The sequence below is a fragment of the Cygnus atratus genome, chromosome 3 (genome assembly GCF_013377495.2).
Source record: "Cygnus atratus isolate AKBS03 ecotype Queensland, Australia chromosome 3, CAtr_DNAZoo_HiC_assembly, whole genome shotgun sequence".
Taxonomy (NCBI): domain Eukaryota; kingdom Metazoa; phylum Chordata; class Aves; order Anseriformes; family Anatidae; genus Cygnus; species Cygnus atratus.
In genome coordinates, this window is record NC_066364.1 from 25,027,329 (window position 1) to 25,041,819 (window position 14,491).

Sequence of the window (14,491 nt, forward strand, 5' to 3'; positions counted from 1 at the left end):
CTCAGGTGGCCAAGAAGGCCAACAGCATCCTGGCCTGTATAAGAAGCAGTGTGGCCAGCAGGTCTAGGGAGGTGATTGTCCCCCTGTACTCGGCTCTGGTGAGGCCACACCTCGAGTACTGTGTTCAGTGTTGGGCCCCTCGCTACAGGAAGGACATGGACGTGCTCGAGCGAGTCCAGAGAAGGGCGACCAAGCTGGTGAGGGGTCTGGAGAACAAGTCTTACGAGGAGCGGCTGAGGGAGCTGGGCTTGTTCAGCCTGGAGAAGAGGAGGCTCAGGGGCGACCTTATCGCTCTCTACAGTTACCTTAAAGGAAGCTGTAGTGAGGTGGGGGTTGGTCTGTTCTCCCACGTGCCTGGTGACAGGACGAGGGGGAATGGGCGAAAGTTGCGACAGGGGAGTTTTAGGTTGGATGTTAGGAAGTACTTCTTTACCGAAAGGGTTATTAAACATTGGAACGGGCTGCCCAGGGAGGTGGTGGAGTCACCATCCCTGGAGGTCTTTAAAAGACGTTTAGATGTAGAGCTTAGTGATATGGTTTAGTGGAGTACTTAGTGTTAGGTCGGAGGTTGGACTCGATGATCTTGAGGTCTCTTCCAACCTAGAAATCTGTGTCTGTGTCTGTGTCTGTGTGTCTGTGTCTGTTAAAGGAGATATTGGTGAAGCTACCATACAAGAGTTTGAACAGCTAGTGACAAAACAGACATGCAGTAGGACCCCTGATCCCAACATACTCCAAGCCAAGGAATATTAAGTTCAGAGGAAAGCTGAATCCAAACATTTCATCTCCATCAAGCCAGAACCTGCAGTCTTCACTCAGCTTTTTCCAGGAAGGGCACATTGCCCACTGTTTGGGCTAAGCCCCCTTCCTATTCCAGCAACTCTAGGGTTGCCAGAAAGAACAAGGGATCCCTTCAGTATGTAAGTAGCAGCAAGAACTCGTTGAACATACTTTTTAAAATGTAAAGAGTGAGACTTTATTTCAGGTAATCTCTTAAGTATTTAAGACAATTTGTTTCATACAGTGTAGCCCCTAGTTCAGTTGATGATTTTATTTCCTGGTGTGTTCTTGTAGATTCACTTTGAAAGTGTCTGCAGTAGGCTGAAGAGTAATCAAAAACCTTTCACTATTTTCATTAATTTTACTTTTCTATTCTCAGCAAATACAGAGACAATGATATAGAGTTTCTGTGGGTTTGGGTTGCTGCTCAATGGAAAATTTGCATCAGTCTTGGTATATCTTTTTCTTGGATGGGTAGTTTCCTCTGGCTGCCAGGCTGCAGGAATTTCTTTATGTTGGGGATATTGCTTGTTTTTGCTTTAAAACTCTACAAAACAAAAAGAAAACAGCACTATACTTAAGAACGATGGTAACTGTCAGACATTTAGATGCTATTCATGCTGTAAAAGTAACATCACAGGTTGATCCTGCAGATTATAGTAAAGGATTGTAGTAAATGGGGTTACGTGAGGCTGGTGGCCAATCACTAGTGGGGTTCCCCTGGGCTTTGTTTTAGGCCCATTTCTCTTCAATGTTTTTATAAATGATCAGGACGCAGGACTCGAATGCATACTAAGCAAGTGATAGTAATGATAGTAAATTAGGAAGAGCTGTTGACTTCCTCAATGGTGGAGAGGCCTTGCAGAGAGATCTTGACAAATTAGAAAGCTGGGCAATTCCAACTGCATGAAGTTTAACAAGAGCAAGTGCTGAATTCTGCACCTGGGAAGGGGCAACCCTGTCTGTACGTACAGGCAGGGGGACAAGAGGCTGGAGAGCAGCCCCATAGAAAGGGATCTGAGGGTTCTGGTCGATGGCAAGCTGAACATGAGCCAGCAGCGTGCCCTGGCAGCCAAAAGGGCCAACCATGTCCTGGGGTGCATCAGGCACAGCACTGCTAGCCAGCTGAGGGAAGGGATTGTCCTGCTCTGCTCTGCACTTGCGTAGCCTCACCTTGAGTAGTGTGTGCTGTTTGAGGCACCACAGTATAAGAAGGACATAAAACTATTAAAGAGTGTCCAAAGGAGGGCAACAAAGATGGTGTAGGGTCTAGAGGGGAAGACGTATAAGGGACAGCTGAGGTCCCTTAATTTGTTCAGCCCAGAGCAGAGCAGGCTGAGGGGAGGCCTCATGGTGGCCTTCAGCTCCCTCACGAGGGGAGCGGAGAGGCAGGCGCTGAGCTCTGCTCTCTGGGGACAGCGACAGGACCCGAGGGAACGGCATGGAGCTGGGACAGGGGAGGGTCAGGCTGGGTGTGAGGAAAAGGTTCTGCACCGAGTGGGTGGTCGGGCACTGGGACAGGCTCCCCAGAGCAGTGGTCATGGCACCGAGCCTGCTGGAGCTCAAGAAGCATTTGGACAATGCTTCAGGCATATGGTCTGATTTTTGGGTGTTCCTGTGTGGAGCCAGGAGTTGGATTCAATGATCCTTGTGGGTCCCTTCCAACTCAGGAAGATATTCTATCATTATATGAGTCTAAGAGTATATGCTTCATCGTATTATCCCTTTAGGTGCCCTGGTGGCTCTAGTGACAGAAGGCTGCAATAACTATCAATATTTCTGGTTGGATAAAATTACTTGTTAAAAATAACATAAAAATCAAATAACTCCCCTTTCCTTACCCTCCCGCTCCCCATATTTCTCAGCCAGTTTAAATCAATGGTTCTGCTTTGATTTATCTTCCATGAAAACTGTCTAATTACCTGCAAGAGAGGAAATTTGGCAAGTATATCAGGCTTGGACTCTTCTACCAATAAAATAATTTCAAGTAACTGCACATCTGCTCTGCTAAGCTTGTTGCCAACAAGAAAGTCTTGTCCGTGTCCTTTCAAAACCTAAAAACAAGGAACAATGACCAGAAACAGATGTAACTTGTGTGTGATTAAATATATCTTCATAGTAAGGTTCTACACTGCATGGAGTTATCCTTGAAGCAAGGAAGTACAATAAGAACATCCATAGTACAAACATATAATCTGACCATACTGTCATCCTAGGCATTATACATCAGTCCTTTCTCTTCTTCATTTTTTTTCTGACAGTTCAGGTCTACCCCTCTTGCCTTCACTTCTGTAGCTCTTGTAATTAGAGCTGCTGCGTTGAAGGCTAGGCTTCAGGGAAAACAACCATCACTGCACAGTATTTGCAAGTTGCTCAAATTCAGCATAGGGCACAGTAAGAGAATCTTGGCCTTTTTCAAATTATGGGTAGCTCCCTTACTTCTCACCTGTTTCTGTTTTGATTTTGTGAATATTGCACTGGGGGTTAGTGTGCCTCAGGTTCTCCAACACCCACCCAGCTTAGCCATCCTCCCTTTTTACCGAAGGACCTCTAATGCTTCTTTTGTATGTGTGGTACAGTGCCTCTAACGGTCAGAGGGTCTTGTACTTCAGAAGGAAATTTCATATAAAAACCAATGCTATCATGGCTTTTGTCTGTAACAACTGATGTGGACAGCTGGGGATTTCAGTGTGTCCTGGGTTGTTATGGCTTTGCATATCTCCCAGATTTGTAAGATCTTCTGTCCCCTCTGTGGTGTCTTGTCTCCAGCCTTGTCCTACTCCCATCAAAACCATGGAATTTATATTTAAGTGGTAATTTGTCTTTCTGTTTTCCTGAATAAAAATTGTTTGTGTAGATCAGGGACAGAGTTTCAGGAATATAGTATTAATTATGCTGCTACATCTTTGCCACGTACCTTCTCAAAGACCGGGAAGTATCTGGTTGTGGCCTTGTCCATAACAGTTGCAAGATGTTCTTCCTTTTTATCCGCTGGTTGGAAGAAATTGCTTGTGATTAACTCATTCAGATCTGCTAATCCTTCCACATACATATCAATTCTGGAAAGGAATAAATCCAGTTGGTCAAGTCAAACACAGGAGAAGTCTGAGTAGCACATAACCGAAAAACTAAAAGGCTGTACTTCATTTTTCACCAGGGGTGATACTCCACTGCATTAACTTTTTTCAAACCTGAATACAGAATTGGTATATGTGTCATCTAAACCCATGTTAAAAATCAAATCAGACATGTTCAGTTAAACAGCGAGTCTGTACAATTTCTATCAATTATCTTGAAATGTGTTTACCTGGGCTGATCAACTTGAAACATTTACAAATATTTGAGGTAAAAACATGGCTCCCCTGTACTCTTGACTGCTTTTTTTTTCTGATGACTGTATTGACCTCTGATCTTCACAAACTCCCTTGCACCATCCTGCCTATCTTAACTATCTGGTTAATCAGTCATCACCAACAGTCACGCTCAACACATGCTACATGAAAACTTGCTGAATCACCCTGAGTCTAAACGTGATTGGGGATATTCTTGTGTTACACAGAGAAGTAGCATGGGCTGTAGTCTAACAAACAAAGGTAGTACTGGTACATTACAGTGCTCTCTCCTTCAGGTCTTTCCCGTAGAGATTGTATTTCCCTGCAATGTAGCTGAGGATGGCCCTGGTCTGCACCATCTTCATCCCATCAATCTCCACCATGGGCACTTGCTGGAATAGCAGGTCTCCATCTGGGGAAAAGGGGACAAGACAAGCAGATATTTAGTCTCTGAATGAGCATCATCAGTAGATATGTGGGAAAGTAACCAACCCATGTTATTTTTGATTTGTGGTACTCCTTCTCACTCTCATGGTGTGGAAAAAGCTTACCATGAAGCCAAAAACCATTTGTGAAATGTTAATAACTGACTATTATAGCAATCAGCTTCCTGAAGTCTATTCACCTCTGATGAAGGACCCAAATGCAGAACTTTCAGTAGCCAGTGAAAAAGGCAAGTCCCGCACTGCATGGCCCTAACTCAGATTAATTTTTTATCTATTTATTTATTTATTTTTGTGGTTAATACAGGTAGAAGGCCTAAAGGATCTGACCCATAATGAGCCAGTTTTTGTTATGTGCTATTAAGTATTTTGGAAACCTGGACTATTTAAGTGTTTGTCAATGTATAATGTTAATATACATGCTAATATTTATCTTCTTGACTACTATATTGACTTTATACAAAAACAAACACCTGTACAGGCCTGAAGCAGGGAATAATGAATGGAGTTTCATATGATTCCAGCAAGAGCCAAATACTTCTTGGTGTGAGATTGTAGGCAGTGTAAGTCCCTTACTAGTCTGTAGAAGTCTCATTCTAGGAAGGAAGAAGTCAAAATACTGCCCGAAACTGCTCAGAGCAGCACGTCAGAGTGTTTGTTTCATGGGATCACATTTCTTGACTCAGCCAACTGATCAGCTGTGTCCATCTTTGTATCCACTGCAAGGCAGGCATGCACAGAAACAGCTTGCTATTAAAGATATCTTCTTTTATGCTCGTGCCTCAAAATACTGCTGTGCTTTTTGAAAGCTGGCAGGTGGCAGAGGTGGGAATCAATTCGTTGTTCCTGAAGGACAGCAGGACTGCAAATGCCAACCCAAGCTCAGATTTCTTTGAAAAGCCAAGTGAACTGGAATGGCTGAGCACAGACATGTCTTTTGCTTTGGAGGAAATATGAGAATCAGTCCCACAAAGATGGAAGCTAAAGATAGCAAGATGAACAGTTGCCTCAGGAAACAGGAACATGTCAGAAGTACACGTTAAACTCAGAAATACGGAACTCTGGTTTCATACAGATTATAAAACAACAGCTTTGTAGGCAACCTAAAATGCTAATGAATTTCAGGATGATCTGATTACAAAAAATACATTATCATATGACAAGAGGCAGTGGGTACAAATTGAAACACAGGAGCTCCCATCCGAACATCAGGAAGCACGTCTTTACTGTGCAGGTGACGGAGCACTGGCACAGGCTGCCCAGAGAGGCTGTGGAGTCTCCTCCTTGGAGATCTTCAAAAGCCTCCTGGACATGGGCCAGGCTCCAGAGGAGATGCTTACTGCAGTGGGCATCTGTGATACCACCTGTTTAATCCAGTCTAGATTATCCTTTGAAGAGACATAAATTTCCTTAGGTGTCCTAAGACAAACAATTCTAATTATCATTATTATCTAATTAAAAAGTGAAGGAAACTTACTTGTCTGTAACTTTTTCAGGTCATCCTTTGTTTCCAGAAAGGCTTCTTCAAACTGCAGGGAATACAGAAGAAAAGTTATGTTGTTACTGCACGTTTTAGCTTCTGCTTGTTGTGAGACAATGAGGGTTCAAAAAGCTGCACTGTTGGGAATTTTCTTAAAAATACATATATTTTTTTTTCTCAAAAAAAGGTAAAATTCCTTTAAAAAGTAAATCAGGTTTATATATATATATATATATATATATATATTTTGCCTTTGCCATATACTCTCCTCATCCTTCTCCTCCATGATCCATAGTTCTGTGCCTGTAAGATTTTGGCTAACCCTGAGGTGACCAGAAGGCACAAAGCCCTGTCTTCTGAGCAAACAGCAACAGTGATTCTTCTGTTCTCAGTGCTGGCAGGAGATGTTGCAGGGAGGGGGACAGGTAAATTTGCACTGCAACAGTAGGTCCATGTTAGGGTTCCTTTACCACAAGCTGATGAAAGGAGGGATGAAGAGAAGAGATGGTGCTGCATGCGGCTCATCACAGTGATGAAAAAAACCACAGCTCTTAAAACTCACAGATCCCCACACTCCCTCTCCAGTTTGATACCAGAAATCATTGCAGATAAAAACAATGAATGGGTGTTTTATAATACACAGTACTTCAGGGGCAAGCAACGCTGTAATAGTCATAATATATATGCTATTTGGACATGGGGATTTAACTAGAGGCCTTCAGAAGTCAAAGTGCTCGACTGCTGTAATCAGTGAGTAAGAAACCAAGTTCTGCTGCTATGATTTTAAATGTTTTGTCTCACTGGCTACAGGGGAGGTGCATTTATAGCACTAACAGCAGGCTTGGCACGTGATGCTTGGAAGTGAAACAGCAACTTGTCCCCTGCTAAGGGTGTGCTAGCAGTCATCGTTTGCTTGGTCACTGCTGTGCACTAAATGCAGAACCTGAAACTGCTGCTCAGTCCCATTTTTGATACAGAATAGTAAAAATGCATATTTACCACATGCTTATATATACTTATATATAGCGCATATATACCGCTTTTAGTATAAAAACTATAGACAAACCTCAACTCCGGCAGCCGCCAGTAGCCACCGTATTGGTTCCATTCGGCCACGTGCATTGACATAGTGCAGCCTTGGTTTCCCAGACATGTTTCCAAGTGCCAAATCTCCTACTATCTAGAATAAAGAAGTAAGAACTAAAATGAAGAAGGTTCAGAATGAGTCTCTTGAGTCTCTAACTCGATCTCAAGCATTGGTCAAAGTTGTTGTTGGAAACCAATGCTTGATGATCCAGGTCTGTCATCAAATCATCAGAGGAGATAAAAGTTAGAATACACTGAGAGGTTGCACTGCATCATTTTGCCTTGAGATGTCTTTTATATGTGTAGGTGAGTGGAGCAGAACTGTGAACCTTGAGTGACTGGCCCATGTCAGAGACCATGCAAATCATAGACCGCATCCAGCCCAAAGCCTTCTGTTCTGACCAAAGAGCAGGGAGTGCGATATGCACTGCTCTATTTATTTTGGCCTCATTTCAGGATACAGTTTACTATTTAATCAGGCAGACAATATCAGGTGAATGATTGCCTTAGTTTCTCCAGTAGCTGTTAGGCTCCACTATGAAGTGACTGGAGGAATTTTTCCCCCACATGTATGCGTTCAGTCTCATTCACAACAGTCCCCACTCCTCTCATTTCTTCAGGCAAGCATCTGAAGGCATGAAATTTAATTTTTACCTCGGTAACATCAAACTGGCTGTCACCACAGACAGACCCAAAGTGAAATATCTGCTCAGTTCAACCCCAGCTCTTGCTGGAGTTTAAAGCAACAACTGTCCCCAGACACACGGCATCCACCCCATTCAGAACCAGTGCACAGCAAATGCAGCCAACCTGCAGGCAGTGCCCAGTTCATACTCGCGTCATGTTTATTAACACCATGTCAACAACAAAGCTGGAGCGTTAACAGCAGCAAAAAGCAAATGGGTACAACAAAACATATCCCCCTTGTAAGGAGTGTGCCATCTTCTCTAAAACAGGAAGCACTTCATTCACACATCCGAAATCTAAATTGCTTTTTCTTGAGTCTGTATACCCAGAAAGCAGTTGGTTAATAATTAAATATCTGATGCACATAACCAAGTTAGTAAAGCACATTCAGGAATTTAATCCACAAGATCAATTCACTGACTTTAGTTTCAAGTGCACTAATTCCCCATGCATGCCAAAATCCCCAAAGCTTACCTTGTACGGAGTCAATCCCCCTCTAAGCTCTCAGTAGCTTTGCCGTGTGATTATAAATGTTTTAGCCCCTCCTACAAAGAGAATTACAGACACCTCTGCTGTTGGGAAATTCCTATTTCTCAAGCAAATTAAAACAATTAAGTCTAATCACTTCTCACCTACAGGAAATAAATTTCTGACTAATGCTGATGGTGCACAAATGTAAGACTCAGGAGAGGTCATGATTGTTTGGGAAAACTATGCTGACAGAAATTTTGTGCTTCTTAATTTCATTGTTTGACAGTCTGCGAGCTAAAAATAATCAGAGCTGCAAAAAAGCTCCCAAGATTTAAAAAGATGCTGTGATAGCAATCAAAATTTTATTTAAATTCTTTATGATTTCATAGTTTTGTATATCTTTATGCATGTTGTATCAGCTAATTCTGCTTGAATCCTTCATAACCTTCCTTCTCTTCCTTTAGTGATGGGGGATATATCTTCAGGACATTTTTTTTTCCTGATGAATTTCATTCCTGGACATAGAAGTGTTCTTTTTTTGGTTTCTGTCAAAGATATTTCTCTGATTTGACCTGGTGAAAAAGGATATAGCTGATGACTGAGGAGGCAGCAAACAGAGGTTGGCATCAGAAGAGCAAACTCCCGTTTCCTTTTGAGAACTCTGTTGATTCCAAAGGGTCTACACAGCATGAACTCCCTTGCCCCGTCCTGCTGTCTAATCTATCTGGTTAATACTGCTGTAGGCATCACGTGCAAGCAAGGTCGACGTGCTATGTGAAAATCTGCTGAATCACCCTGACTCTGATTGCGAGCGGGGATATTCTTCTCGTTTTACATAGAGAGGGTTATAACTGTAGTCAAACAAAGAAGTGTGTTGTTGCAGTACAGGTCTCTCTCGTTCAGGTCCTCCCTGCAGATATACTTTGCTGCTGTATGGCTGAAAATGATCCTCATCCCACCAATTTCCACCACCAGTGCCTGTTAGACCAATGTGGTCCGTGCTTGACAATAAAATGAACAGAATTATTTAGAGCTAGAACAGAAGGAAGAGTCATCAAAATGGTCACCACATCAAAGTCTTGTCTTTTAGGAGGTGCCTAGTCAAGGTGAGCACACCACAGTGTGTGTCCCAGGGCATCCACCAGCCTCCTGCTGCTGCTCTGGTGAGACCAGCTGCCGGCCCTGCAGGGTGTCCTGCAGCTCTGACCATGCCTTAGAGAGCCCCAGATGAGAGCAGTGGAAGCCCACCACAAGTCACCCACATTTTGCTCATAATTTGTTCATATTTTATAATGAAACAGAACTCTGCATAAGAACATTTTGCTTGCTTGCTTGAGAAAGGACTGCTTTCCCTTCTAGGCTTCTGGGAGTGCTGACATTTGCTTTTAGCATTTTTTTTTTTTTTTACGCGCTAAGCGGTGTGTTCCAAAGTGTTCCAGCTTTGTTGGACAAATATGACTTATCACCCAGAGCCTGGGATAACGCAGGAGGTTGAAGGTTTCTCTGTGCAGACCTATGCACTGAGGTGTGTCTGGTGAAGTCTGTGCACATGCCAACTCACTCTTAGGTAGAGTAGCTGCCCAAACTTTTGCAAGCCTGGCTTTGGCAAAGCCCAGAACTGTAGGAAATATCCCAGAAGATCTAGAGACTACTCCTACATGGGCTTTAACTCCACTGTACTAAAAGAATGCAAGGTAAGAAAACATGAACTTGAGCATGAAAGTTGATCACAGTGTAGACAACTTGTGTGAAACTTCATCTCACCTAACCTTGTAGACACTTACATCTAGTCCATCTGTCTAGCCTCCTTTAAATTTGTCTGCATCCAGGTAGGAGGTATCCCTCACCAATCACTTGAGCCACAGCTGATAGCCAAACCAAAGCCAGCAGTACGCACACAGAAGGTAGAGGGATTTCTATCTTGCATGCCTGAAGGCATCTGATCTCTTATGTTCTTCTAGGTTCAGACTGATCATCCAGGAGTTAAGGCTAGGGGAAATCTCAAATATACCCTGATGATTTAGGAGTGAATATTCACCACAGCTGCTGCTGATGACCACCAGCTTGCTTCCATTTGGTGCCTTCTTTTAAAATAATAGTAAGGCATAAATAAATATATATAATAATCACATTTTTTTTCAGACATGATACCAATTTCCTGACAAAGCACAGAAAAATTTTGTGCCATCAGACATTGTGGATCTTCCTCTCTACATAAAACATGTCAGAATTATGTTAGTTTGGTTTGGAGCTACGTTCAAAATTATGAGCCAATATTTAAAAGGTAAGGGAAATAGGTGCACATACAAACTGTTGTGTCTCACTGTATTAACAGGGGAAAGAGGGCTTGTAGAGAAGGGAGCCTCAGCCGGGACTAATGAGACCTGCAGAGATATGCCCAGCCCTGCCTTGCTGCAAATATAAAGGGCAGCTCTGGAGTTTTCTATGATTTAAAACACTTGATTGTTGTTTTTCCAAACCAGTGCTGCATGTGTTCAGCGCACTCACACGTTGTGTCCCATAAAACATTTCTCCACGCTGAGTTACACACGCTGAACCAGGCTGGGTAGGTACGCAACCAGACTATCTTATAAACCCAGGAATATGTTGTTTACAAAAGATAGCCTTGCAATTATCCGCAAGATATCCCCGGGGTATTACTTGCTCACCGTTGCGTTTATAGCTCTCTCTGCACATTAACAGCACGCTAAGCTCCTGGGAAGCACATCCGCTGCTTTGAGATTTTCTTCAAGTTCCCTCTAGCTTGCTTCCTTTCCCTCTCCTGCTTAGTTTGTAGTCTTAGATTGTGTCTTCTTGGCAACTTCCAAGCTGTCCTCCTCACCTATGATTGTTCCCTATTTTCCCCTCCGCATTTCCAACCTCCGGACCTTTCTCCTCAGTGGATGTGGTTTTCTCCCCATGGGAAGAGTCAGAATTCAAAAAGATAAAGTAGCATGTCATTGATAGGCAGGCAATTTTAGGATTTCCAGAGTATTTAATACCTGAAAACCCTCTCCTTAGCATCATCTTTCATCATATCTTCTCAGCTTTCCTCCAGACATCACAGAAAGGATCATAATATTTATCGAAATTCAAGGTTTTCTCAGAACACTGCTAGTAATGACTCTGAAATCGGGGACAAGGGGGTTAATTTCCTTTGCAACTATTCCTCCAAGCAATAATATGACACAAAACATCTCTGCTCTCAGATCACTCATGGCCTATGGTGAACCATGTCACTGTGTGCCCTACAGGTCCCCACTATCCCAGAGGGAGAGAGGTCACCAACCTAACTGCTAGCTCTTCCCTCGGGAGTCAGGAGTATAACAGCAGAGAACTGATGGGAAATACAAGTTCTGTTTTGAAACCCAAAGTGGGCATGGAAAGAAAGACTTCTGCACCAGGTAACTGCATTTGTCTGCCTGCTCCTGACAGTGCCCCCCAGCCCCTTGCTCCGCGGAGCCCGTGATGTCCTTATGGCTCCTTGACCTGCTTGTGCCCTCTGCCCCACGTTGCTTTAAACCAATGCATGTCCTGTGCCAGCCAGCTCGCCTCTGTGGGATATGCGATTTTATCTATAAGTGCACATCTCCTACAGAATTAGGCTGCAAATAGGGTTTGTTAGAGATTTTCCAGCACACTTATTTTCAGAAAATTAACTCTCTTGCTTAACTTACCTATAGGCTTGACAGCACTAAGGGACTTGCTTTATTATTATTATCTTTTTAAATCCTTCTTACAATAGTAATAAAATTTTACAGGATAGCTCCACCTTACACACACACATGAATAACTCACATAAGAACATATTCTACTTGACTTCTCTTTATGCCTAAAGGTGCACCTGAGTGCACAATTTGCTAGCACTGGCTGTTTGAGATATAACTGTAATTAGGCACAGCCTTGGCCTCAGATGAAGAAATACTGCAAAAAAAAAAAAAAAAAGAGTTTTGGTGTTTGCAGGTCATAGCCCCAGGGCTATAGAATTGTACTAGACATATCAGTAAAAGATAAGTTGCCTCTGACAAAATGCAGAGCATATTCTGTTAAAAACCCCACTTCGTCTTGCTGCACCCTCACAGAAGCGATTGTCCTTCTGTTTTACTGCTAACACAAAGAGGAGCTGATGGGGAGCAGGTAAGTGGAAACAGATTTTTATTACTCCAGCAGCACAGAGAAGTGTATGCTTAATTCAACAACTGATTTTAGCTGTGATTCTGTTACTGCTTATTTCTGCAATGCTTGCAGGAGACAAAAATTTTGAGTTGCCTCTCTGCTGAGGAAGAGACCACAGCTACACATAGTGGCACCACTCTGACGGGAGCGTGTAGTTTCTGCTAGCTGGGAGAGCATGGAAGGAAAACAAGCCATCTGCAAACAAAGTCCATTCTTCTATTTTCTCTCTATCAGATTCATTTTCCAAATCTTTTGTAATTTCCTTTCTTTCTACACTTTTGTTGTAGAGATATTAAACATCAGGTTTTGCTACTGAATATTTTATTTTTTAATTTTGTTGAGAGATTTTCATTCTCAGACCCATTTCTGAGAGGTGTTATATTAGTTCTGTGCGGCTGATGAGTTCATTGGGGCTAAAAGTTGGCCAAGGCCACTGCGTCGGACAGCGGCACGAGCTGCCACAGGGCTGCAGGCTGGGCACATCTGCTCGATATTCCCTCTGTGCAGGTGCTGCCCTGTCACATCAAGCCCCACCTCAAAGCAGTTTTTTTTTGCTGTGTTTGTAAGCCCAAGTGTTTTTGTTTTAAATTGGAGTTCACTGGGGAGGAGGTCTCTGGGCACAGGCCCAAGTGCACTAGCTTTCTTGAAGGGACAATAAAAGTCATTGGTTAATGATGGGACTTGGTAGGTCATGTTGATGTTGGACTTGATGATCCTGAAGGCCTTTTCCAACCTAGATGACTCTATGATTCTGTGTCTGGTGGCATGAAATGGCAATGTGCACCACAGCACCTCAGCCACACAGGTGCACCCCTGGCATTGCTAACTACTAACAATTTCACGTACCTTCCCTGTAAAATCCAGCCCTCTGAGCATCCAGGAGGCTCCTCTAAGGAGCCTTCCTGTGATTCCCAGAGGGTTAGGTAGTCACCACCAAGTAGGATGACCACTTTTTTTGGAGCCAGGTGCCGATGCCAGCCCTACCCTGCAACAGCTGCCACTGTCAGGCCCTATAGCTCAGGATTTGGAGAAGCCATCCAGGGTGAAAGCCATGCAGGTTCGATCTTCCCTTCAGCCTGAGCTTCTGACCCTAATACCAGACCAGGGAATCTTTTGGGTGGGACATTCTTCATTGCTCACGTTGGACCAAAGTCACTTTTCAAGAAACTTTAAATAGCTTTTGAGGATAATGAGCACAACTCATAAATGATTATAAATGATTAGTGAAGTTACATGTAAGAGGGGAGATTAATAATAATGGAAATTTATGCAACCTTACCGCATTTTTAATGCACCTGAGTTGCCCTAGCCATGAAACCTGCCTGCTCCCTGACCCCACTTCTCCTCTCCCTTCTTCCAAGTCTTGAATACTTGCTCATATATATCTGCACTTATCTCACAGGTGGTTACAGGATTTGGTGGCAGTTGAATGCGGGGATGGGTTTTAGAGTTAGGGGCTAAAATTTTTTTTAGCATGACATAAAAAGAGCAGTCTGCAATTTTCAAGGAGAGCCAAGAGGGGACACTCAAAGCAAGGAAGGGTCAGCCTGAACAGCACCAGAACAGGCAGGTGTAGCGCAGCTTCTGGAAGAGGAGAAGAAATTTTGACTTTGTTTGTGACAGTAAGTGGGATAGTGACAGGGCACAGGAAGTACCCAAGGAGTATGCCACAGAGATTTGGCTTTGGTAACAGTAGATGAAACTAGTATTAATTTATAAATCTCACACAATGCTGTAAAAATAATTCAACATAGGGAGTTACCCAAATTGCTGTTGAAGCTAGTCTATTTCTTTAAAGGATAAGTGATTCAGCGAATCTTCAGCTCTTCCTTCTTTTCAATGGTTCTGATTTTGAAAAAATTTTCATACTGAAAATATTTCATTCAAGTTACAGTCTATCAAACTAACACTATATCGGTCTTTTTTCCAAAGCAATAAACTTCCCTACCCTGATAAATGGTTCTTTGCTTCCATAGTCCTTTGTTTTCATGTTTTGCCAAGCATTAGATACAAATAAAGACAAATCTGCTGTCACA

General features: G+C 42.9%; 1 protein-coding gene across 3 annotated transcripts; it reads right to left on the minus strand.

Moving 5' to 3' along the window:
• Positions 1–949: 949 nt before the first annotated feature.
• On the minus strand, positions 950–8,921 carry LOC118246217 (glutathione S-transferase-like). Of its 3 annotated transcripts, none has more exons than XM_035543095.2 (8): positions 8,852–8,921; positions 8,283–8,353; positions 7,102–7,215; positions 6,033–6,084; positions 4,392–4,524; positions 3,698–3,839; positions 2,703–2,834; positions 959–1,327 (listed from the first exon to the last, which is right to left on the minus strand). In XM_035543095.2, the coding sequence occupies exons 3-8, from the start codon at positions 7,186–7,188 to the stop codon at positions 1,208–1,210; spliced, it is 666 nt and encodes a 221-aa protein (XP_035398988.1). In that variant the 5' UTR covers positions 7,189–7,215; positions 8,283–8,353; positions 8,852–8,921; the 3' UTR covers positions 959–1,207. The 3 variants fall into 3 exon arrangements, with proteins under 3 accessions (XP_050565555.1, XP_035398988.1, XP_035398987.1); XM_035543094.2 differs by lacking the exon at positions 8,852–8,921 and adding an exon at positions 8,441–8,801; XM_050709598.1 differs by lacking the exon at positions 8,852–8,921 and having other exon boundaries at positions 950–1,327; positions 8,283–8,801.
• Positions 8,922–14,491: the final 5,570 nt, after the last annotated feature.